At 44.4% G+C, this 24366-nt stretch overlaps 1 protein-coding gene across 1 annotated transcript; it reads right to left on the bottom strand.

The window, feature by feature from the left end:
• Positions 1-648: 648 nt before the first annotated feature.
• Positions 649-2831, bottom strand: LOC132835910 (transcription factor Jun-like). The gene has a single exon (XM_060855014.1). The coding sequence runs from the start codon at positions 2165-2167 to the stop codon at positions 1145-1147; it is 1023 nt and encodes a 340-aa protein (XP_060710997.1). The 5' UTR covers positions 2168-2831; the 3' UTR covers positions 649-1144.
• Between the last annotated feature and the right edge of the window lie 21535 nt (positions 2832-24366).

Below are 24366 nucleotides of genomic sequence, written 5' to 3' on the forward strand. Positions count from 1 at the left end.
CCCAAAAGACCCCTAACAACCAAGCCCCATTCTATATTCCACATAAACCACTGTCAACCATCACGAATAGCAATCTATAAACACGCTAACCCAAAGCACCAAATCCCCTGTAAAATAATAATGGACACCAGGGCACTAATTTGCCATATTAACACCTTCCCTTTAAAAGAAATAACTATAAAAGACTTATTGCCATCGACCTGTTTTGGACATGTTACAATGTACCTCCAGGTCAGGTAGGACTTGAACCAGAACATTCTGGCCCAGACATACGCGGTGCCACAAGAGCACCTGGAAGGAGACACTGCTCCAGAAACCAAGTATTGGTGGAAACATTGACCCCCACCCACGAAAATATGAAACCCTCTTTGCTTTTGGTAAGACGAGTCTGGAAGAGGGTTGGAGGCAAGAGTTGTACCCGGACGTAGCTGAACTAGGCAGAAACAAACAAACAGGCAGGGATTTGGCAATTTACACTAAAAGATCTCGATTATAATAACTGCCTTTTACATCTGTTCCCGGGAAGTCATGTGATTAATACTTGTAACAACAAAAAAATCCAGGAAGTCCTGATCGTAGGGGATGCAACTCCGGCTCTATTTGTTTATCATGTAATTGAGAATAAAAAAATCAACAGCGCTGGAAAAGTTCACAGTTTAAACTATTTACTTAAATACTTAAAAACATTAAGATTGTCAAAATAAAAACACAAAATCGAACTGAGTTTGTTACAAACTAAAACATAACATTTTTTTTCCAAAAAAAACGAGGAATAATTTACAAATTGTGTGCAGCATCAAGAGAGAAATGTCAGCGTCCTTCTTTAGTTAAGATAAAGAACAAAATGACCATAGTTTTTTTTTAATTAAAAAAAATCTCCTGCGCTACCACGACCGATGTGGACAGTTAGTTCTCTGCCCGTTATCTGGTGTTACAGAGTCAGGATTCAGGATTGTCTCCCCCAACGCGCGTCTCAACCCCATGCAACTTTCTAGGGAGTTCCAGTGTCATTAGGAAAACAAAACCCCCAAAAGATCTCATTTTCACTCCCTCCTCATTTTTTTTTCTCTCCTGAAAATACAAACAAACAAAATTTACTCAGTCTCTCCGGCTGGCCCCAAAGTCCACACTCTTTTTTTGTTGCTCAGAAGCCCTGGAGTTTCTGAGTAATTACTATCTGGCAGCCACTGCTGATGTGAGTCATGACTTTCTGTTTGAGCTGAGAGACCTGGTCCCTCAGCACGGTGGCGGTGGAAGCCAGGCCGGCGTTGTCGGATTTCAGAGTCTTCACCTTGTCCTCCAGCCGGGCGATCCTCTCCAGCTTCCTCTTGCGGCACTTGGAGGCGGCCACCCGGTTCCTCATGCGCTTCCGCTCCGCCTTGATGCGCTCCTGGCTCTCCATGTCGATCGGGGACAGCGGCGGCGTCTCGCCGCGGCTCTGCACCTCGGGCACGGTCTGCGGCTCCTCCTTGAGCCGCTGGAGCCGCGGCTGGGGCGGGGGCGGGCCGCTCAGGTGCACCGGGGGCAGGCTTCCTCCTCCGCCGCCGCTGCTGTAGGCGTGGGGCTGGGGGAGGTAGCTGATGGTGGCGCTGGGGTAGGTGCCACCGCCGCCGCCGCCCCCTGCGTTGTACGCGGTCAGGTTGGTGTAGACCGGCGGCACCTCGGAGGAGCCGTAGGCGCCGTGGACGGGGGCGGCGCTACTGCAACTCATGCCCGGGCTGGACGAGATGGACACGTTGGGCGCCACATGGTTGATCTTGTGCAGCTCCTCCAGCGCCTTGACAAAGCCGTCGGCGAAGCCCTCCTGCTCGTCGGTGATGTTGCGCCCGCAGAAGTACTGGCCCGGGCTGGGCGTGGTGGTGATCACCCCGTTGCTCGATTGGATGATGAGCCGCTCCAGCTCCGGCGACGCCAGCTTCAGCAGCCCCACGTCCGCGGCCGCGGCGGCGGCGGCGGCGGCAGCAGCAGCAGAGGCGGCGCCCATCAGCTGCTCCTCGGCCCCCCGCAGGTGAGGCGGCTTCAGCGAGCGGGCCGGCTCGCCCAGGTTCAGGCTCATGCTCTGCTTCAGGTACTTGGAGCTGTAGTCGTGCAGACCGCCCTCGGCGCCGGCGTAGCCCCCCAGGAAGGTGTCGTCGTGGTAGAAAGGCTGCTCCATCTTTGTAGACATATAGAGGGGCAGATTCTCTCTCTGTCTCTCTCTGTGGTGCTCACAAGATTCTCTGTCTCTCTCTGTCTCTGGTGCCCACAAGATTCTCTCTCTCTGTGGTGCTCACAAGATTTTTCTCTCTCTGTGGTGCCCACAAGATTTTTCTCTCTCTGTGGTGCTCACAAGATTTTCTGTCTCTCTGGTGCTCCGAAGATTTTCTCTCTCTGTGGTGCCCACAAGATTTTTCTCTCTCTGTGGTGCTCACAAGATTTTCTGTCTCTCTGGTGCTCCGAAGATTTTCTCTCTCTGTGGTGCCCACAAGATTTTTCTCTCTCTGTGGTGCCCACAAGATTTTTCTCTCTCTGTGGTGCCCACAAGATTCTCTGTCTCTCTCTGTGGTGCACACACAGAGGCGATCACAGTCCGGTCAGTCCTCTCCTCTTCAGACTCTAGAGGACGAACGTGAACTTCTCTCTCGCTTTACCCCGCCAAGTGTCAGGGCTGATGTCCCCCTTTCGAGCACACAGTCAGCAGCTTCTCCCCCCCTCCTCCTGCCGCAAGTTGGTAAACACAACGTCCTTTCTCGTTCAGCTGACGATGTGATCAGTGAGTTATCGCTTGTTTCTCCCAGGATGCGAGCTGCTCTCTACTCTAACATCCTCCAGTGTAGTGCAGGTTCTCTGTGCTGCCATGATTTCTTAAATAGCTGGGGTGATGTCACTGTTCCTGCCCACTGATTGGTTTTGTGTGTATGTGTGTGTGTGTGTTTTTCTCTCACTCTCTTCGCTCTGACAGTGGATACCACTAGAGGGCTTCTGACACTTTAACCCTCTTCTTACTGAAGCCGAAGATTCCCAGCTACAGCCTTTTCTACAGAATTTCGCGTATTTTCAGAAGTGGGAGCGTTTCTGTTTTTTTTGGAGGAACGGCGGTGGAGGGGATTGTGTTAAGGTCGAAGGAAGTACACAATGTGGTTGACTCTGAACTGCCCCCTGGGCAATAACTGCCGCCCTGGCCAGAGATACTCAAGTTCCATGAGTAAATAAATAATAATAAAGAATCAAGTACCAATCCCCTTAAAAATGCGTGCATTTATATAGCGACTTTCATTACCTCACTCTTCCCCTCCCCCCCACCCCTAACGATTTATGGCCAATGATGCTTTTTTTTGTTTTGACATGTTGTCACTCACTGCTATGATGTAGGGAATGCATCAAGACAACTTGGGCACAGCAGGATTCCACAAACGACAAGGCGATAATGACTAGATCTATTGTTTCAAGTGCTGTTGGCTGAGGGATAAGTAATGGCCCTAAACTGAAAGAATGTATTGTTTATTGGGTGGTTAAAAAGAGGGTGAGGCATCGTGGATCAGCAGGAGAGATGTCACACAAAGAGATTCCAGGTACTGGGTGGGGTACAGGACAAACAGATTTCCAAGCGCCCGATCAGGCTAATCTACGCTGATCTTGCTAATGTTGAACCTTGTCTGCCTGTTCTGTCTAAGCACCCTGTGATCTGTATGTCCTCGTTTGCCCGTACTGCTCGTAAAACAGAGCTTTTCACTGTACTTAGGTAAATAAATCGAATCCAATCAAATCAAATCAAATTATAAAAGGAGCCAAGATCGCTTCTGATCAACCTGTCTCTTATAACACTGACATTAGCCATTGCGTGCAGTTCTGGTCTCCTTCCTATCGGGAAGATGTTGTGAAACTTGAAAGGGTTCAGAAAAGATTTACAAGGATGTTGCCAGGGTTGGATGATTTGAGCTGTTTTCCCTGGAGCTTTGGGGGCTGAGGGGTGACCTTATAGAGGTTTACAAAATTATGAGGGGCATGGATAGGATAAATAGGCAAAGTCTTTTTCCTGGGGTAGGGGAGTCCAGAACTAGAGGGCATAGGTTTAGGGTGAGAGGGGAAAGATATAAAAGAGACCTAAGGGGCAACTTTTTCACACAGAGCGTGGTATGTGTATGGAATGAGCTGCCAAAGGAAGTGGTGGAGGCTGGTACAATTGCAACATTTAAGAGGCATTTGGATGGGTATATGAATAGGAAGGGTTTGGAGGGATATGGGTCGGGTGCTGGCAGGTGGGATTAGATTGGGTCGGGATATCTGGTCGGCATGGATGGGTTGGACCGAAGGGCCTGTTTCCATGCTGTACATGTCTATGACTCTATGACTATGACACTCAATTCATCAGTGAGCAGAAAATTCCGATGGTCACCCCATTGGCAATGAGGGAGGGATGGGCTGAACTTTGATGGTTTTTACAGTCAAATAGCAAGTACCTGTTCCAAGTAAGCAAAAGTTTGCTCGGTGGGGGGGAGGGGTGAGAAATCAATTGACCAAGCATGTTCACACTTCTACAGAAAGTGAAGACCACCTAACTGCCTCTACCACCATAGTCTAAGGACATCCCAGGTACTAGTGACCTTTTGCATGAAAGGGGAATTCGGAGGGTCAGTGTGGACTAGACGGGCCAAATGGCTTGCTGTCGGGATTCTGTGATGATGTTGACAATTTCTCCAAGATTGGAAACCCTTACTAATTTGTACCTAAGTCCATCCTTTGCATTGTAATCCCATTTGCCAATGCTTGGATAATTCTTCCCTATTCTGGTTTTATGCTATACATCTATCAGTGTTTTTATTCATATCATCCCCTCACCTTTGAAGGTGCAAACTCTTGAAGCCATTCCCAAATGGGGAAAACATTATGAATTGCCATTCTAGCCTTACTCTGAATTACAGAGTACTGTAACTTAGCTCTAACTTTTGAATATTTTACCTATGCTTCAGTAACTCAATCGGGGACAAATAATTGCCTTCATTTACATAGTGCCTTCCACAATCTCAGGGCAGCCCAAATGCTTTCCAGCCACTTGAATATTTTTCACATCACTGCAAGAAATATGGCAGCCAATTTTCACACAGCAAGGCCCCACAAACAGCAATGTGATAATCGCCAGATAATCTGTCTGAGTGAGGAATAAATTGGTCAGGCATCAGGGATGGACACCTCTGCTGTTTTTTCAAAGACTGCCATAGGATCTGCAACATCTGCCTGAGGTAAGTCTCGAGCTTAAAGTCTCACCTGGAAGATGCAATCTCTGACAGTTCAGCACTCCTCCATTGTCTGCCTAGATTCTGGAAAGCAACTTGAACCCACAACATTTTGACTCAGCGGCTAGAGTTCTACCAACTGAACCTGAACTGATACAAGTATATCATGCAGGGTTGTATGCGTCACCTGACATGAAGCTTCAGGCTAACTTACACTCTGTTGATTAGGCAATATAGCTCAGCGTTACTCTATTTACTTTGTGGGCTGTTGCTTTGCCTTAGCTGATTGTAATAAGTATTCAGTTCAATGTCATTAGCAAACCTTTTTCTTCCTCCTCTCTGCCCAGTTTATAAAAAATATCTTGTGGTAATGCATGGCTGTTTGCAGAAGCATGGTGTGCATTCACGGCCTGCCATGTTTCCTACATCACAACAGTCACTACATTATAAGAGGTGTTTCATTGGTTGTAAAGTGTTTTGGGGTGGAAAGCCCGATGTAAATGCAAGTCTTTCCCCTTTTACAAATTCACTATGCATGTTACCCTTTAACTAATGTATTGGAAATAAAGACCTTTTAGGCCTTCATACTGATGGGACTATATTCCAGTGCCAGGAGGTCCTTCAAGGAAATTCAAAAATCAAAAAAAAAACTGGAAAAGTAATTTGAAGGAGCTGTACAGAGCTCAACAACTGTGAAGCAACACATTTCCTGCAGTCACATGCATAATTCAGCAAGCCAAGTTCCACAAGTTCAAAGCTATACATACAACTGACATGTTCAAGACAGTGAAGAGCAAAGCAATACAAAGCTGAAATGCATATATAACAGAAATTTGTGTGTGATTTGTGAGGTACTTGTTTGCTCCGGTGATTGGTGTATTGTAGGACATACAGCATTAACAGACACTTGCTGACATTAGAAGGTGAAGCTGTAATAATGTCACTTAACTAATAATACAGATATCAGGCTAACGTTCTGGGGACAGGGGACCAAATCCCACTGCAGCAGGCTAATGGAATTTAAACTGCACTCATAAATGTGGAATTGGAAGGTAGTCTGAGCAATGATAGCCACAGCTATCAGCAATTGTTATAAAAATCAATCTATCTGGAACACTAATGTCTAGACCTTTACCTCCCTTATCTGGTCTGGTCTACATGTGACTACTGACCCACAGCAACATGGTTGACTCTGAACTGACCTCTGAAATGGCTAAGCAAGGCACCAGGTTCAAAGGTAATCATGATGGGTAACCTTTGCCTTGCCAGCAACATCCACATCCCACAAAGGAATTAAAGAAAACCTAAGGTTTGTGAGTCTTTAGAATTCTCCATTGCAGAAGAGTGTGCGTACTTAGTTATTTTGTATATTCAAGAATGAGATCAATAGATTTTTGGATACTCATACTCAGGAAATCAAGGGATATTGATGTCGGGTGGCATGGTGGCTCAGTGGTTAGCACTGCTGCCTCACAGCGCCAGGAACTCAGGTTTGATTCCACCCTCTGGCGACTGTCTTTGTGGAGTTTGCACATTCTCTGCATGGATTTCCACCGGGTGCTCTGGTTTCCTCCCACAGTCCAAAGATGTGGAGGTTATGGTGCATTGGCCATGCTAAATTGCCTGTAGTGTCTAGGGATGTGGATTAGCGATGGGAAATGTAGGGTTGGGGGATAGTCTTGGTGGGCTGAATGGCCTGCTTCCACACTGCAGGAATTCTATGATATTGGCTAAAAATCAGCACCATTTTATTAAATAGTAAAGCAAGCTAGAGGAACTGTCTCAACATGAGCTATTCCTCCTATTTCTGAATGATCTTATGTTGTTATTCTTCATCTTACCAACTGATGTGAGTCTTCTATGAGAGACACTCCAAAGATAGGATAGGAATTAGAGTTTTCACCTCCACAGACATGATTCAAATTCATCCCACTAAAAATCAAAATGAGATCTTGCTTGTTTGCTGATGGGCGCTATCATTGAACAATCAATTGACGCATAAAGCCTGCCTGTTACATGATGATGGAAGAATTCATGACTTGACATTTCCTCAGCACCTTCTCTCCCCGTTGCCCTCCGCAGCAATATAATCTTCCAGGAGAGGCAGAAAATATCCGGAGCCAAAAGGGAAGAACATTGTTTGCATAATTTCTCTCTGATACCCCTCGTCTGAATGCTCAAATCCTCCGTCTAGAAGATCACACAGACTAAATAGTGCCCATAACTGGGCTGCCTTTTACTTTACTGTGATGGCCCAGTGCCAAAATATTCCCCTAGTTTGCAACCAAATTGCTAATGTCCAGTCAGACACACCAAAGGATGTGCTAGTTAGCAAAAAGGTCACATTTAAAGAACACATGATACATCTCTGAGTTTGAGCTGAGGCAGCATGTGGAAAGCCACCAAGCTGCATTTAATTGTGTTAGAGTTGCACACAGGGCGCCGGATACATTGTTTTCAACCTCCACCATACCCTCACCATCCTTCATCTCGATGACTGCAAAAATTCCCAAGGAAAGAATTGACGAAAGGAGGAGAAGGTATTGAATTGGAAAGTACTCACCAAATTAACTGCAGAACCTACGTTAGCACAGCTAGTCAATGGAATACAACAGTGTTTCCCTATCGAGAGGAGAAATAGAGATTAATTCCAGTGATTTAAGAACCGGTGCAATTTCATAAGAAAGAACTTACTTTGAGCTGATCCCATGAATGTGTTAACAAATGGATATTTTGAAAACAAAACCAGAGAAAATTAATGTAAAACACATTGAAGAATGAACTGCACATTCTGTATGTGCTTAGCTGTGGGTCCAAGTGCCTTCACTAAAGACTTAAGCACATGATTTAGGCTTACACATCAGCTCAATACTGAGGGAAAGCTGCAGTATCAGAAGTGCTGTCTTTCCAATGAGACAGTAAGCTAAGGTCCCATTTGTCCTCCCTAAGGTAGTTGTTAAAGATCCATAGCAGAATGCAAGCAACAGCAATGGAGTTCTGCAAGTTGTCCTGGCTAATATTTATCTTCATTTTCTCCTAATATTTATCCCTCAATCAGCATCATTAAAACAGATTCTAGAATCATAGAATGGTTCCAGCATAGACCACTGGGCATTCATTTTGTTAGGTTCACAATGGTTTTCTACAACTCACCCTGTCTCATTCTCCCACCCTATCCCTACAGCCCTTTAACTGGTCGTATTTGTTAGTGGGATTTTGCTGTGCACAGACTGGCTCCGTGTCTGCAACATTACAATTGTGACTATGTTTCAAAATGATATTGAAATTGGAGCAGAGAGTTAAATGGTTCATCTGGAGAACTGAGTTACACACATATAGTATTATATTGTGAAACAGGTCAGAAAGTTACATTCAGCACACGATTTCGAGTTAAACAATGGCGGTAGGGTTAGGAATGCTGATTCAAGCTGGCAAGTGGGACCTCTGGTGCCGAACATAATCTCCAGACGGAGTGATTAACAATTAGACTGAGCTTTCAAGTAGAGGTTACACCCCAGACATTGTGATGGGGTTGGGGGAACTGTAGGTTCCTTCTGACTGACTGAGCTAGGATGATGGGAAAGGTATTCCTTGTCTGTATTAATCTTCCGATCAGTTATAAAACGATCTGGGTCTGAAGATTTTTCTAGAACCTTGAACATTCACTTTCCCTTTAGCTAATCACTACACGACGGCTGGAGGAGGAGCGCCTCATCTTCCGCCTGGGAACCCTCCAACCACAAGGTATGAATTCAGATTTCTCCAGCTTCCTCATTTCCCCTCCCCCCACCTTGTCTCAGTCGGTTCCCTCAACTCAGCACCGCCCTCCTAACCTGCAATCCTCTTCCTGACCTCTCCGCCCCCACTCCACTCCGGCCTATCACCCTCACCTTGACCTCCTTCCACCTATCCCACCTCCATCGCCCCTCCCCCTAGTCCCTCCTCCCTACCTTTTATCTCAGCCTGCTTGGCTCTCTCTCTCTTATTCCTGATGAAGGGCTTATGCTCGAAACGTCGAATTCTCTATTCCTGAGATGCTGCCTAACCTGCTGTGCTTTGACCAGCAACACATTTGCAGCTAATCACTAGATGTGTCAGGTTCAATGTTCAGACTTGCTCTCCAGCTACATGCAATTTGAAAAGTACAATATATTTACAAGCTCACTTCTTGCTTGACGTTTCTTGTTTACAACTTACTTATGCAAATAGTCTTGCCAGTCCTTTGTTATATTATGCTAAATCTACACTGTAGAAATATACAGTGAATATAGCAATATTTCTGTTATATATATAAATCTTTTCAACATTAATTGAACCCTCAGCTTTCAAGTACACTTCATCTGTGCTGTTCAATACCAACAGCATTACTTTTATATAACATATATTCCCTACAGTAAATTCTGTGTTAAACAACAATCGATAAATGAGTCATGTCATAGAGTCATACTGCACAGAAACAGACCCTTCAATCCAACACATCTACGCTGACCAGACATCCCAATCTGACCCAGTCCCATTTGCCAGCATTTGGCCCATATCCCTCTAAACCCTTCCTATTCATATGCCCATCCAGATGCCTTTTAATTGTGGTAATTGTATCAGACTTCACCATTTCCTCTGGCAGTTTGTTCCAAACATGCATCACCCTCAGTGTGAAAAAAGCTACCCTCCAGTCCTTTTTAAATCTTTTCCCTCTCACTTTAAATCTATATTTTCTAGTTTTGGACTCCCACCCCAGGAAAAAGACTTTGGCTATTCACCTGATCCATGCCCCTCATGATTTTATAAACCTCTGTGAAGTCACATCTCAGCCTCCGATGTCCCAGCCTATCCAGCCTCTCCTTATAACTCAAACGCTCCAATCCTGGCAACATCCTTGTCAATCTTTTCTGCACTCTCTCAAGTTTAAGAACATCCTTCCTATATAAGGATGACCAGAATTGTAAGCGGAATATATTCTGAAAATGGCCAAACCAATGTCCTGTACAACCGCAATATGACATCCCAACTCCTATACTCAATGTTCTAATGAAGGCGAGCATGTCAACATTGCCTTCATCACCCTGTCAACCTGCAACTCTATTTTCAAGGAATTATGCATCTACGCCCCTCGATCTCTTTGTTTGGCAACACTCCCCAAGACCCTACCATTAACTGTATCAGACCTGCCTTGGTTTGGCTTACCAAAATGCAACGCCTGATATTTTACCAAAGTAAACACCATCTGCCATTCCTCAACCCATTGGCCAATCTGTTTCCAGGTTCTGTTGTACACTCAGTTAATCTTCTTCAACGTCCACTACACCACTATTTCAGGTCACATCAACTATTTTTAAAATTCATCTTACGGAGGAGATCAATATATGAAGTTGTGGATTTGTTCACCGAGCTGGTGTGTTTTTCTGCAGACATTTTCATTACCTTGCTAGGAGATATCATCAGTGCGTCTTCAATAAAGTGCTGGTGGTCTGTCTCACCTGGTATTTGTGTCTCTATTTGTTGATACAGTTCTGTATCTGAGTGGTTTGTATATGGGGTCCAGTTCAATGTGTCTACTGGTTGACTTCTGGTTGGAGTGCCAGGCTTCAAGGAATTCTCTTGCATGTCTCTCTTTAACCTGTGCTAGGATGGTTACGTCGTCCCAGTTGAATTTGTGTCCTTCGTTATGGGCCTGATGAAGGGCTTTTGCCCGAAACGTCAATTTTCCTGCTCCTCGAATGTTGCCTGACCTGCTGGGCTTTTCCAGCACCACTCTGATCTAAACTTTGTGTCCTTCGTTGTCTGTGTAGTGGGAAATGAGAAAGTGCTGGTTATGTCTGGCGGTGGTAAGCTGATGTTTGTGCACTCATATGGTCAGTTTTCTTCCTGTTTGTCCTATGTAAGTCCTTGCAAGGTATCTTGTAAATAACGTTTATCCTGTTGGATGTGAGGAGCTGGTGAAAGGTGTTTACTGATTTATGGGCCACTAAGAATCCGAGGGGTCTGAGTATTCAGGTACTTATCTCTGATATGTCTTTGATGTACAGTATGGTCACTATCGTGTCTGGTTGTGTCATGTTTTCTTCTTTAGGTTTGTTGCAAAAGTGCTGGAGGATAGTGATCTTGGGGTACCGGTTTCATTTAAATCCCTTAAATAGGTGTTCCTGGTATACTTTCTGGAATTCTGGGTTGCTGCAGTGTGTCCTTGCCCATTTAAATGGTATCCTAATGCAGCTTCATTTGTGGGTGCTGGGGTGGTTACTGCTATAGTTCAATATATTTTGCAATGGCACATACAATGGTAACATAGTCCAGGCTGGGGTTGTTTTCCCTGGAGGGTCAGAGGCTGAGGGGTAACCTAATAGTGGTTTATAAAATCATGAGGGGCATAGATAGGTTGAATAGCCAAGGTCTTTTTCCTAGAGTAAAGGAGTCCAAAACTAGAGGACGTAGGTTTAAGGTGAAAGGGGAAAGACTTAAAAGGGACCTAAGGGGCAACTTTTTCACGCAGAGGATTGTGTGTGTATGGAATGAGCTGCCAGAGAAAGTGGTGGAGGCTGGTACAATAGCATTTAAAAGGCATCCGGATGGGTATATGAATAGGAAGGGTTTAGAGGGATATGCGCAAATGCTGGCAAATGGGACGAGATTAATTGAGGATATCTGGTCAGCATGGGCGAGTTGGACCCAGGTTTCTGTACTGTCTAACTCTATAACTCTATTTGTTTATCTACATGTGTAGCTGCTTTGCTTCAAGTATTTGTCTGTCACACTTGAGGTGCCACACAGCTGGCATCACACTTCAGAAGTCCCCAAGCCTCCACACCTCAGTTGTCACATTATGGACGGCATGTGCCAAGTGCCATACTTCAGATGCGACAACTCAGAGTGTCCAATTTTAAAGTAAAAAAGGCAATTATTGCTCTGATATATGGCCAGATATTTGCAAAGCAACCGAAAAACAGTCACCCTTAAATTTATAGCAGCTAGATTTTGCAGCCTTAATTGATCAAGGATCTTGTACACAAATCCAAATTAATAGAAACAGAATAATACACTGCATTTTATCTGATGTAACATTCTATTATAACAAAATATAATATATAAATTATAAAATATCAATCGATTGAGCGTAAACAATCCAAAGGATATTGTTTAGAGTATTATATAATAAATACAACTGGATCCTGGCCCACAGCAAATCTCATATAATCCTGTGCTTCTAACTGACATTAGTTCCTGGCCCAACACCGCTTCATTTGAATAATTTTTATCCTTATTTTCAAATCCTTCCGTGGCCTTCACCCGTCTCCATCGCTGCCATCTCCTCTAGCTTCACAACCTTCTGAAATCTCTGTCCTCTCCCAATTCTTGCACATCCCCAGTTTTCATTGCTTCACCATTATGCCTTCAGCTGCCTGGACTCTAAACTCTGAAATTTTCTTCCTAAACTTCTCTGTCTCCATCCTCCTCTTTCAAGTCGCTTCTTAGAAATGACCTCCTTGACCAAACGTTGCCTTCCAGCTGATATGTATATATTAAGTATGAAAAAGTGGCTGAACAAACTAGGGTCTACAATATACCCCAGTACTGCTGTGGTTTGATCTTGATCTCTGATGATGAAGTTGTGGGTGATATTGATTGTGAAGCAATGGTCCCCAGGTTCCTTATGACACTCTCCACTTCTGGCACAGTCTCTGTTTGATGGTGTGAGGTTGGGGGTGGGGGAATTTGGAAAGTTCTGCTTTCTGTGAGGCACATCATCAGAGGTCAGCTTTTCACTGGCAAAGAGTGGAAGATCTGAACCTCAATGGGCCACCAAATATCCATTAAGACAAAAGAAACATAGCCATCAGAAGGTCTCCTACATTCTGATTAAGGGAGTGGGTATTTTGCTTTCTCAACAAGTCTTTGATCTTCCTCTAGGAGGGCAAATGCAATGTTGGCATTTATTTTGAGAGGACTTGAATATGAAAATAGGGATGTACTTCTGAGGCTCTATAAAGCTTTGGTCAGGCCACATTTGGAGTATTGTGTGCAGTTTTGGGCTCCATATCTCAGGAGGGATGTATTGGCCCTGGGGTGGGTTCAGAAAAGGTTCACGAGATTGGTCCCAGGAATGAAAAGCTTAACATATGAGGAACATTTGAAGATTCTGGATCTATACTCAAAGGAGTTTAAAAGTGGGGGGCAAAGTGGTGGAATCTAATGGAAACTTACAGAATACTGAATGGCTTGGACAGAGTGAATGTTTCCATTGGTAGGAGAGACTAGGATCTGAGGGCACAGCCTTAGAGTAAACGCTTTAGTAAGGGCACACCCTTTAGAATGGAGATAAGGTGAAATTCCTTCAGCCAGACAGTGGAGAATCTATGGAATTCACTGCCACAGAAGGCTGTAGAGGCCTAGTCATTGAGTATATTTAAGATATAGATGGATAAGGGGTACAAGGGTATGGAGAGAAAGCAGGAGAGCGGTGCTTAGAAACTTATCTGCCATGATTGAATGGGCTGAATGGTCTAATTTCTGCCCCTATGTCTTATGGTCTTAAAAGCATTGATTCTTTCCTATAGTATTACATTGTAGAAAATTTGCGTGTTGCACTAGTGGGTATCATTTGTAGCTTACTGTAGCTAAACTACTCAACTGTCAACAGCGTCGCAGGTTTAGGCCTGTCCTAGCCAACCTTTGCATGATTTGAGTCAGACTGGATAGATATCAGGGAAGTCATTTTATCTCCAATCCTCTGATTCCCCCCAGTCTCTGTCTCTTCACCCACTTATCCCACACAATGTCCTCAGCTCAAATGCTGGTCAGCATGACTCCAGGACTCCCTGGGTAAACTCTTCGGGGATGTGGGTCTCTTGCTGAAGGGGAATGCCTGAAATATTCCTCTTACCTTGATCTTTCATATTCTGGCCAAACATGCATGCATTTCCCTCCCTTCTCATTCATAGAACATAGAACATAACAGCACAGTACAGGCCCTTTGACCCTCGATGTTGTGCCGCCCTGTCATACTAATCTGAAGCCCATCCCACCTACACTATTCCATGTACGTCCATATGCCTGTCTAATGACGACTTAAATGCACTTAAACTTGGCGAATCTACTACCGTTGCAGGCGAAGCATTCCATACCCTTACTACTCTCTGAGTAAAGTAACTACCTCTGACATCTGTCTTATACCTAGCTCCCCTCACTTTAAAGTTGTGTCCCCTCATGTTTGCCTTCCCCATACTTGGAAAAAGGCTCTCCCTGTCCACCCTATCTAATCCTCTGATTATCTTGCATGTCTCTATTAAGTCACCTCTCAACCTTCTTCTCTCTAACGAGAACAGCCTCAAGGTCCTCAGCCTTTGCTCGTAAGACATTCCTTCCATACCAGGCAACATCCTGGTAAATCTCCTCTGCACCCTTTCCAAAGCTTCCACATCCTTCTAATAATGCAGTGACCAGAACTGTACACAATACTCCAAGTGTGGCTGTACCAGAGCTTTGTACAGCTGCAGCATAACCTCCTAGTTACGGAACTCAATCCCTCTATTAATAAAGGCCAAAACACTGTATGCCTTCTTAACAACCCTGTCAATCTGGGTGGCAACTTTCAGGGATCTGTGTACATGGACACCAAGATCTCTCTGCTCATATGCACTCTCAAGAATCTTGCCATTAGCCCAGTACTTTGCATTCCGATTACTCCGTCCAAAGCGTATCACCTCACACTTGTCCACACTAAACTCCATTTGCCACCTCTCAGCCCAGCCCTGCATCCTATCTATGTAACAGTATCACCTCTGAGTCAGTGGTTCACGCATTCAGGTTTCACTCCGTTGATTTGAGTGCAAAATCTAGACTGCCCCACCCTGGGAAGCACTGAGGGAGTACTACATTGTCAAAGGAGCCGTCTTTCGGATGAAACATTCAAGTGAAGTCACACTGTCCTATCAGATAAACAAAGGGAACTGTGGCAGTGTTTTGAAGAGCATGGGACTACTTCTTGATGTTCCAGATACCATACATCCCTCAACAACATTATCTTGTCATCAACTCTTTTTTGTTTGATGGATCCTGCTGTGTGTAAATTGGCTGTCATGCTTCATATCCTACACCAAGTAGACATGCTACAAGTTGGTTTTAAAGCACTTTGGGACCTCCTGGAGGTGGTGAATGTTGCTGTTACAAATGAAGACCTTTTCTTTTATGCTAAATGTATTTGAAATTTGCATTTAAAATCAAGTCTGTAAGGATAAAGTAGAAGCCCAGCCAGTGGGGGAATTCACTCTCAGGTTATACGGTGCATGGGAAGTCTTAACATGCTGGTGCAGTGTGAAATCACAAGCCTGCAGCCAAACCCAATAACAACTGAATCATACTTGTTTGATTCCCCGCAGAGGCAGCTTGTTGTAAACAGCCTCTGGTGTGTCAGAATCTCAATCTGTTCTCAGTGATCGTCCAGTACTAATAACTCCTCCATAAGGTTGACATGACCTTTTTATAATCTGTTGGCGGGTCAAAGAGGCCTGTTGAAATGTTGCGGGAGTTGCACAGCACTTACAGCGCAGAAACTGGCAACTCAGCCCATCTGCTAACACTGTCTCCAGATTTTATGTCCTTCAATTCGAGGACATTAATGTGCCCTTCTACTCCTTCCTTCCCTCGTGTGTTTGTCTAACTTCCTCTTAAATGCCACAATGCTATTTGTCTGAAATTCTGCTACTTGCATTACTGAAGGAGTAATTATCTGAAGGGAAAACATTCACAGTGCTGTTGAGAAAGAGCAAATTGAACTAATTAGAAAGCTGTACCTAGGAGCTGACATAAAAGGCTGAATGGTCTCTATCTGTGTGTATTGACAATGATTCTGTGGTCAAGAACACATTCCTAACTGTGACTTTGGATTTCCCCCCTCACGCAGACCCATATTCTCTCCTTTGATCCTACTGAGCACCTTTATGATGTTGGAATTTTCTTATCATGTCACTTCTCAAATTCATATTTTCTCAAGAGCAATCTCAGCCTGTTTAGTTGTAACCTTCCAAGCACAATCTGGTGTCAGCCCTGTGAATCACCCACTGAGTGTGGTCAGTCAAGTTAAAGATTACACAACACATGAGTTCTAAGGAGAGGCTGGATAGGTTGGGACTTCTTTCACTGAAGAGCAGGAAGTTGAGGGATGACTTTAGAGAGGTTTATAAAATCATGAGGGGCGTAGATAAAGTGAATAGCAAAGGTCTTTTCCCGAGGGCAGTGGTATTCAAAACTGGAGGGCATAATTTTAGGGTGAAAGGAGTCAGATTTAAAAGGAATCAGAGGGGCAATATTTTCACATGGAGGGTGATTCATATGTGGAATGAGCTAGATTAGATTAGATTAGTTTGATTTGATTAGATTACTTACAGTGTGGAAACAGGCCCTTCGGCCCAACAAGTCCACACTGACCCGCCGAAGCACAACCCACCCATACCCCTAATCTAACACTACGGGCAATTTAGCATAACCAATTCACCTGACCTGCACATCTTTGGACTGTGGGAGGAAACCGGAGCACCCGGAGGAAACCCACGCAGACACGGGGAGAACGTGCAAACTCCACACAGTTAGTCACCTGAGGCCAGAGAAAAGTACATTTATAGCATTTTAAAGCTATTAGGATGGGACCTAGGTGGGAAAAGTTCACAGGGATATGGGCCAAACACAGGCAAAATGGGATTAGTTTAGTTTGGAAAACTTGGTTGGCATGGAGAAGTTGGACCGAAGTTTCCATGCTGCATGATTCTATGACTCTAACACCAGGTAATAGTCAAACAGGTTTATTTGGAAGCACTAGCTTTCGGAGCGCTGCTACTTCATCAGGTGGTTGATAACCTGGTGTTGTGTGATTTTGAACTTTGTCCAACCCAGTCCAACACTGGTTCCTCCACATCATTGAGTGTGGTAGCACTACAAAGAAGGCAGAGGTTCCGAAACAGAGAACCACTCAGGACTCTTCCTCTGATGTGCTGAACAGTAACATCCAGATGTTGGTGGAAAGTAGGTCCCTGAAACTAACCTTCCAATCTGGATTTTCCTTCATTTGGGAAAATCTCAGCTGGTTTTCAGGCAACAAATTTTAAAATAAAAACTTCTAACTGCCACAGCCAAAATGAATAATAGCAGCCAGGAGAATAAAAAAGAAACCTGTTTACAAAAATGTCAACTAAAACAAAACTCATTCTCAGGATGTCAGCAAGACAAACTTTCTTATGTTTTTCTCTGGTCGTTGTCACGTTGCTGTTTGTGGGATCTTGCTGTGCCCAAATTGGTTGCCACATTTCCTATGCCCTTACAGTAGCAACATCTCAAAATTGCCTCTTTGACAAGGTGGCGGTGAGCTGACCTCTTCAACTGTTGCAGTCCATCTGGTGTCAGCACTCCCACTGTGCTGTTAAGGTGGGAGTTCCAGGAATTTGATCTAGCAACAGTGAGATCAAAGTCAGGATGATGAGGATCTTGCGTATTTCCATTGCTGACTCTGTCTTTCGAATTGGAGGAGGTCATGGAATTGCTGTCGACTGAAAGGGCTTCGGGTACAGAATAAAATGATAACGGAGATGAGGCGGTCAAGATTAAGCAGAAAGTCTAAAAAAATAAAAACAGAGAGCGGAAAGGAAAAGAAAATGGGGAAGAAGGGATGAGAAGATGTATGCTGAATTACTTTTAATTTTCTTGAAAATGGCATGAATGCTTTAAATGTTAAGAACAAAGCTACTTAATTAATTGTGCTTGTGACTTCATTAAAGTGTCACAATGTTTGAGGGCAAGCAAACAAACCAAATTGGATTGCAGGTACCAATATAGCGCTGACACAAAGGCAATCGAAGTTTTAATAAACGCTCAAATGTTGGACAGTATAGGTCGTTGCAATGCCCAAAGGCTGACCAACTGAGATCAAGTAACTCAGAACATATGGGGAATTGAATCAGGGACCTCTGTTCTGTGTGGCTCCGTGCCCCTATCTCCCTTTCAAGAGCACCGCTCAAGCCAAGTTGTAATTCCATTCTGACTGTGTTCTGGCCAAACGAGACAGACAATCTGACTGCGCCCAATCCTCACTGCTGTCAATGGAAAGAAAGAAAAAAATTTACATTTCAGTCGTGCCTGACATGACCAGTGGATATCTCAAAACATTTTACAGTTTTTGAGATTGTTGCTACAGTCAGGACATGGGAAATGGGGCAACCAATTTGGGCATAGCAAGCTCCCACAAACAGCAATGTGACGATGACCAGAGAAAAACATAAACTAAGAAATAGGGGCAGGAGAAGGCCATTCAGCCCGTCAAGCCTGCTTCCCATCCAATGGAATTGCAGCTGAAATTCGATTCCAATACCATCCTCCTCCTCTACCTCTGGATCCCTGTATGTTTTTAACACACGGAAATCTAAAAATCTTGGTCTTGAACATACAGAATTGCTGAGGCTCCACAGTTCCTGAGACAGAGAATTATAAAGTTCCACCACCCTCTGAATGAAGAAATTTCTCCTCAACTCAGTGCTAAAAGGCCAGCCCCTTATTCTGAGACTGTGTTCTCTGGTTCTAAGTATCTTGAAGCCAGAGGAAAAGCTTCTTGCATCTACCTGAGGCCTCTGAGAATTTTGTACTCTTAAATGAGTCCACCTCTCCTTCCTCTAAACTCTGATAATATAGCCACAGTCTATTTAATCTTTGCTCCAGGAACCCTTTAAGCAATTTGTTCTAACTATATCACCCTCACCTTGACCTCCTTCCACCTATCCCACCTCCATCGCCCCTCCCCCTAGTCCCTCCTCCCTACCTTTTATCTTAGCCTGCTTGGCTCTCTCTCTTATTCCTGATGAAGGGCTTATGCTCGAAACGTCGAATTCTCTATTCCTGAGATGCTGCCTGGCCTGCTGTGCTTTGACCAGCAACACATTTGCAGCTGTGATCTCCAGCATCTGCAGACCTCATTTTTTACTCAGTTAGAATGATGTACAGTTCATTGGTTAGGCCACTTTTGTACTCTGTGCAATTCTGGTCTCCCTGCTAAGGGAAAGATGTTGTCAAATTTGAACAGGTTCAGAAAATATTGACAAGAATGGTGCTGGGGTTGAGCTATAGAGAGAGGCTGAATAGGCTGGGGCTGTTTTCCCTGGAGCGTTGGAGGCTTTATAGAGGTTTACAAAATCACAAGGGGCCTGAATAGGGTAAATAGACCTGGGCTTTTCCCCAGGATAGTATGAGTCCAAAACTAGAGGGGATAGGTTTAAGGGGAGAGGGGAAAGATTTAAAAGGGATCTAAGGAGCAAAGTTTTCACACAGAGGGTGGTGTGTGTATGGAATGAACTGCCAGAGGAAGTGGTGGAGGTTGGTACAATTACAACCTTTAAAAGGCATCTAGATGGGTATATGAATAGGTTAGGTTTAGAGGGATATGGCCCAAATGCTAATAAATGGGACTAGATTAATTTATGATATCTGGTTGACATGGATGAGTTGGACTGAAGGGTCTATTTTCTGTGCTGGACAGCTCTTTGACTCTATGTTGGTTGAAGGATAGTCATGGATGTTTGCTGCTCTTTTAATTAGTGTCATGTGATCTTCTGCAAGCACCTAAGAGGATAAACAGGGTCTTGTTGTGATTGCTCATTGGAATAGTGCTGTCTCGGACACTATAGTTTCCTGTAGCACTGAACTGGGTATGTCAGTCTAGTGCTTGACAGACGTTGAATTTAGAACTGACTTGGGAGTGTGATGATATGACTTACTTACAAAGGGAGAGAGAAAGTGGAAGGATTTTCTTATGGGGTTCTTCTTATGAGGAGAGGTTGAGTAGGTAGGGATTGTACTCATTAGAGTTTAGAAGAATAAGAGAAGACCTTATTGAAACATACTTAGGGAGCTTTGCAGGGCAGATTCTGAGAGGCTGTTTCCCCCAATGGGAGTGTTTTGAACCAGAGAGAATAATCCTAGAGTAAGTGGTCACCCACTTAAATCAGATGAAAACAAATTTCTTCTCTCAGAGGATAGTGACTCTGTGGACTTCTTTACCACAAAGGGCTGTCGAGGTTGGTTCATTAAGTAAATTCATGGCTGAGAGAGAGACTTTTAAAGAGCAAGGGAATCAAGAGTTATGTAGAAAGGGCAGGAAAGTGGAGTTGGGGATTATCAATTCCTGAAGAAGGGCTTATGCCCGAAACGTCGAATTTCCTGTTCCTTGGATGCTGCCTGACCTGCTGCGCTTTTCCAACAACACATTTTCAGCTCTGATCTCCAGCATCTGCAGACCTCACTTTCTCCTCGAAGATTATCAGATCAGCCAAGATCTCATTGAATGGCGGAGCTGACCTGATGGGCTGAATGGTCTACGTAAACTCCTGCATCTTATTTTTTTTAAAAAATCACACAACACCAGGTTATAGTCCAACAGGTTTATTCGGAGCGCTGCTCCTTCATCAGGTAGTTGTGGAGTATTCATCCGAAAGCTAGTGTGTCCAAATAAACCTGTTGGACTATAACCTGGTGTCCTGTGATTTTTAACTTTGTACACCCCAATCCAACACCGGCACATCCGAATCATGCCTACATCTTATGGTCTTGTGGACAGATTGGGTAAATAACCAAAGGCATGCAACTGACAAGACTGCATCCCACTAAGACACCATGCAAATGTGGTGACAAATTGAAATCACAGGGAATCCCAACGCTATTGTAACATAATCCGATACCCAACAAGGACAATCAAACAGTAAGGAATCAGGTGCATGTCTTTATTGTGGGTATTTTCTTTATGCCAATGCCTACTAACATGAGGTGAATCTTTCACAGTAACCTGCAAAGCTATTAGATAATGGGTGTGTGTTTTCCTATTGTTCTTTTAATGTGTGATTTCTTTCTGGCACCTTTAATGCGCAGTGATGATAGATTGAAGGAATCTGGGCGAGGAATAAAAACTCCTTTGATCCTTCTCTGCAATATTCAGAAGCAGTGCAAACCCTTTGACATTCATTCTCCACACCTAAAGGTTTTACTGTCTACCCATTCTACTCCCTCCAGTGATCCATTGGCACCCTCCCACGTATCGCACCCAAAACAGCTAGCTCCCTCACACGAGATCAGACAATGGGTAGCTATTTGACTGTCTGGGGCATCACATTCCAGCCTGATCCTTCTCTCACTGAGTCACTGGATAACAACTGGAATTGGAGCTTGAACAAACATCCCATTACACCACTCCTGCCATCACCACTACCACTTCCCATTCATCTTTAGTTGGAAATGGTTAAGGGAGCCCAGACTGGGGACCAAAAACAGATTCTTTTAACTCCTGTGGGCTGCATGGCACATTGACTTCCCACTTCCCCCCAATTTAAATTAGCCCAGGTGCAGACTCCCTACCACAGTGAGTGACCCTGTTGGAAAGTGTACAGAATTGGACACTGAAAGCTCGTTGTTCAGGACAAAAGGATGGCAACACATATGAAATGGAGCAAGGTGAACATGACTCAAGGGAAATATTTCAGCAAAAGGAGAAGCTGAAGAGCATGAGGGACCCCTGATATAGCCTTTCCATATATAAAAAAAGCTCATTTGGACTAAACTACAACCAGCACCTCAGATACATAGTGATTTGTTTACAATAGTAAAAAGGAGCAGCTGATAGTAAGTTAGTGGTCTGTTCTATATATCTCCCAGATTTTAATTTCCACTGACTTCAAATCAGGGAGATATCTAAAACAGACTCGAAATTCCCTCACACCATCCGTCACATAAAAGTCAAGACACTGTACACTTTCCAGACACTGAGCAAGATTTTAACCCAGTCACAGCCCAATGCACTGCACAAAGTCAAAAATTCAACATTGATTTCAAGGGACAGGAATAAAAACTCTGCTAGAGCTTGGAACTATGAGGGATTTTTTTTGTTGAAATTCCTGCAACTTGTGGGGATTTTGTTTTGTTGTTAAAAAACAACCCTCGCACTGTTCGGGCTGTGAACATCTGGTTGTGCATTAGCTCAACCTGTCAGAGCTGTTTGAAGTTATTATGCATTCAGACGGTTTACACTCAAACCGCAGCAACACCAAGCATGGATACTGTTGACATACCTGATCCAAACATGGAATTCCAATGAAGCAGCTCACTTCCCATCCACCCCCACTCCTGTGGACAGCATTCCGATGTCAACACATCACTTCCTGCCCATTCCCAGTTTATAGTTATATGATTTGAGCAGCACCCTATTCAAAAACTTACTCCCAATCCGAGTGTGAAATATTTCCTGTGAGTCATGTTTGCCTTTTCCTTTACTTTCTTCATTAACCCCCTCCAGCTCTGCCCCACAAGCAGCTTCGCCCCACCCTCCCCTTCACGGCACAGTATCTCTGCCAGGGATTACATCCACACACTGGCCTCCTCTGCCTTGCTCATCCAACCATTTTTCACCTCCATTGGAACATGAGAAATAACACAGGATTAGGCCATTTGCTCTCAGATGGTAACTGGTCTCAGTCCAGGCAACTGTTCAAATTGGATTCTATGTCCAATTTAAATGGGCATTGGACATACCTCCGGTTAATAATGGAATGGTGTAGGTTAGATGGGCATCAGATCATTTTCACAGGTTGGCACAACATCGAGGTCCTGTACTGTGCTGTAACATTCTATGTTCTATGTCTACAGTGTCAAGGAAGGGATCTGGTGGTGTAGTAATAATGGGGAAGCAATGGGCTAGTGGTACTATTGCTGGACTGTTAATCCAGCGAGCCAGGAAATGTTCTGGGGACCTGGGTTCAAATCCCTCCACACCAGATGGTAGAATTTGGATTCAATAAGATATCTGGAATTAAGAGTCTAATGATGACCATGAATCAATTGTCATGAAAACCCCATGGGTGGCACGGTGGCACAGTGGTTAGCACTGCTGCCTCACAGCGCCTGTAGACCCGGGTTCAATTCCCGACTCAGGCGACTGACTGTGTGGAGTTTGCACGTTCTCCCCGTGTCTGCGTGGGTTTCCTCCGGGTGCTCCGGTTTCCTCCCACAGTCACAAAGATGTGCGGGTCAGGTGAATTGGCCATGCTAAATTGCCCGTAGTGTTAGGTAAGGGGTAAATGTAGGGGTATGGGTGGGTTGCGCTTCGGTGGGTCGGTGTGGACTTGTTGGGCCGAAGGGCCTGTTTCCACACTGTAAGTCTAATCTAATCTGGTTCACTCATGTCTGTTAGGGAAGGAAACTGTCGTCCTTACCTGGTGTGATCTATGTGCAACTCCAGATCCACAGGAATGTGGTTGACTCTTAACTGCCTCTCGGCAATTAGGGATGGGCAATAAATGCTGACCTTGCCAATGACACCCACATCCTGTGAATAAAAAAAAACTTGTACTACAACTCCAGAGATTGGCTGGTTATTTTTTTTAAACCAGCATAGAATTCCTACAGCTGTGTAAGCAGATCATCAAGTCCACTCTAACCCTCTTGTGAGACCCAGCCCCTGTAACCCTGCAATTCCCATGTCCAATCCATCAAACCAGCATATCATTGGACTGTGGGAGGAAACCCAGGCAGAACATAAGGAGGAAGTGCAAATCCCACACAGTCACCTGAAGTTGCAATTGAACCTGGCCTCTAGCACTGTGAGGCAGTACTAACCACTGAGCCACAGCAAGGCGGAAGGGCCTTTACCTGTGCTGCAGATCCCCGTGACCATGCTATTGGTTTGAGAACATGAGTTTAAATCCTAGCAGGACAGCTGGTCTTTAAAATCAATCAGTTAAACTTATTAGCCTGTGAGCAATTGTGGTGTGAAGGTAGTGTCCCTAACTCTGAACCAGGGAACCAGGTTAAAGTCTCAACTGCACCAGAAGTATAACATCTCTGAACAGTCAAAAAGTGTGACACTGGAAAAGCACAGCAGGTCAGGCAGCGTCTGAGCAGCAGGAGATGCCTGTCATCAGGAATTCCTGATGAAGGGCTTATTCCCGAAATGTCGATTCTCCTGCTCCTCGGATGCTGCCTGACCTGCTGTGCTTTACCAGTACCACAGTTTTTGAGTCTGATCTTCAGCATTTGCAGTCCTCACTTTATCTTGAAACAGGTTGATTAGAAAACATTAACATATTGGCCTACACAGATGATTTACTTGATAGTTTAAAACAAAGAAGTCATGGTGGAA

The sequence above is a fragment of the Hemiscyllium ocellatum genome, chromosome 45 (genome assembly GCF_020745735.1).
Source record: "Hemiscyllium ocellatum isolate sHemOce1 chromosome 45, sHemOce1.pat.X.cur, whole genome shotgun sequence".
Classification (NCBI taxonomy): domain Eukaryota; kingdom Metazoa; phylum Chordata; class Chondrichthyes; order Orectolobiformes; family Hemiscylliidae; genus Hemiscyllium; species Hemiscyllium ocellatum.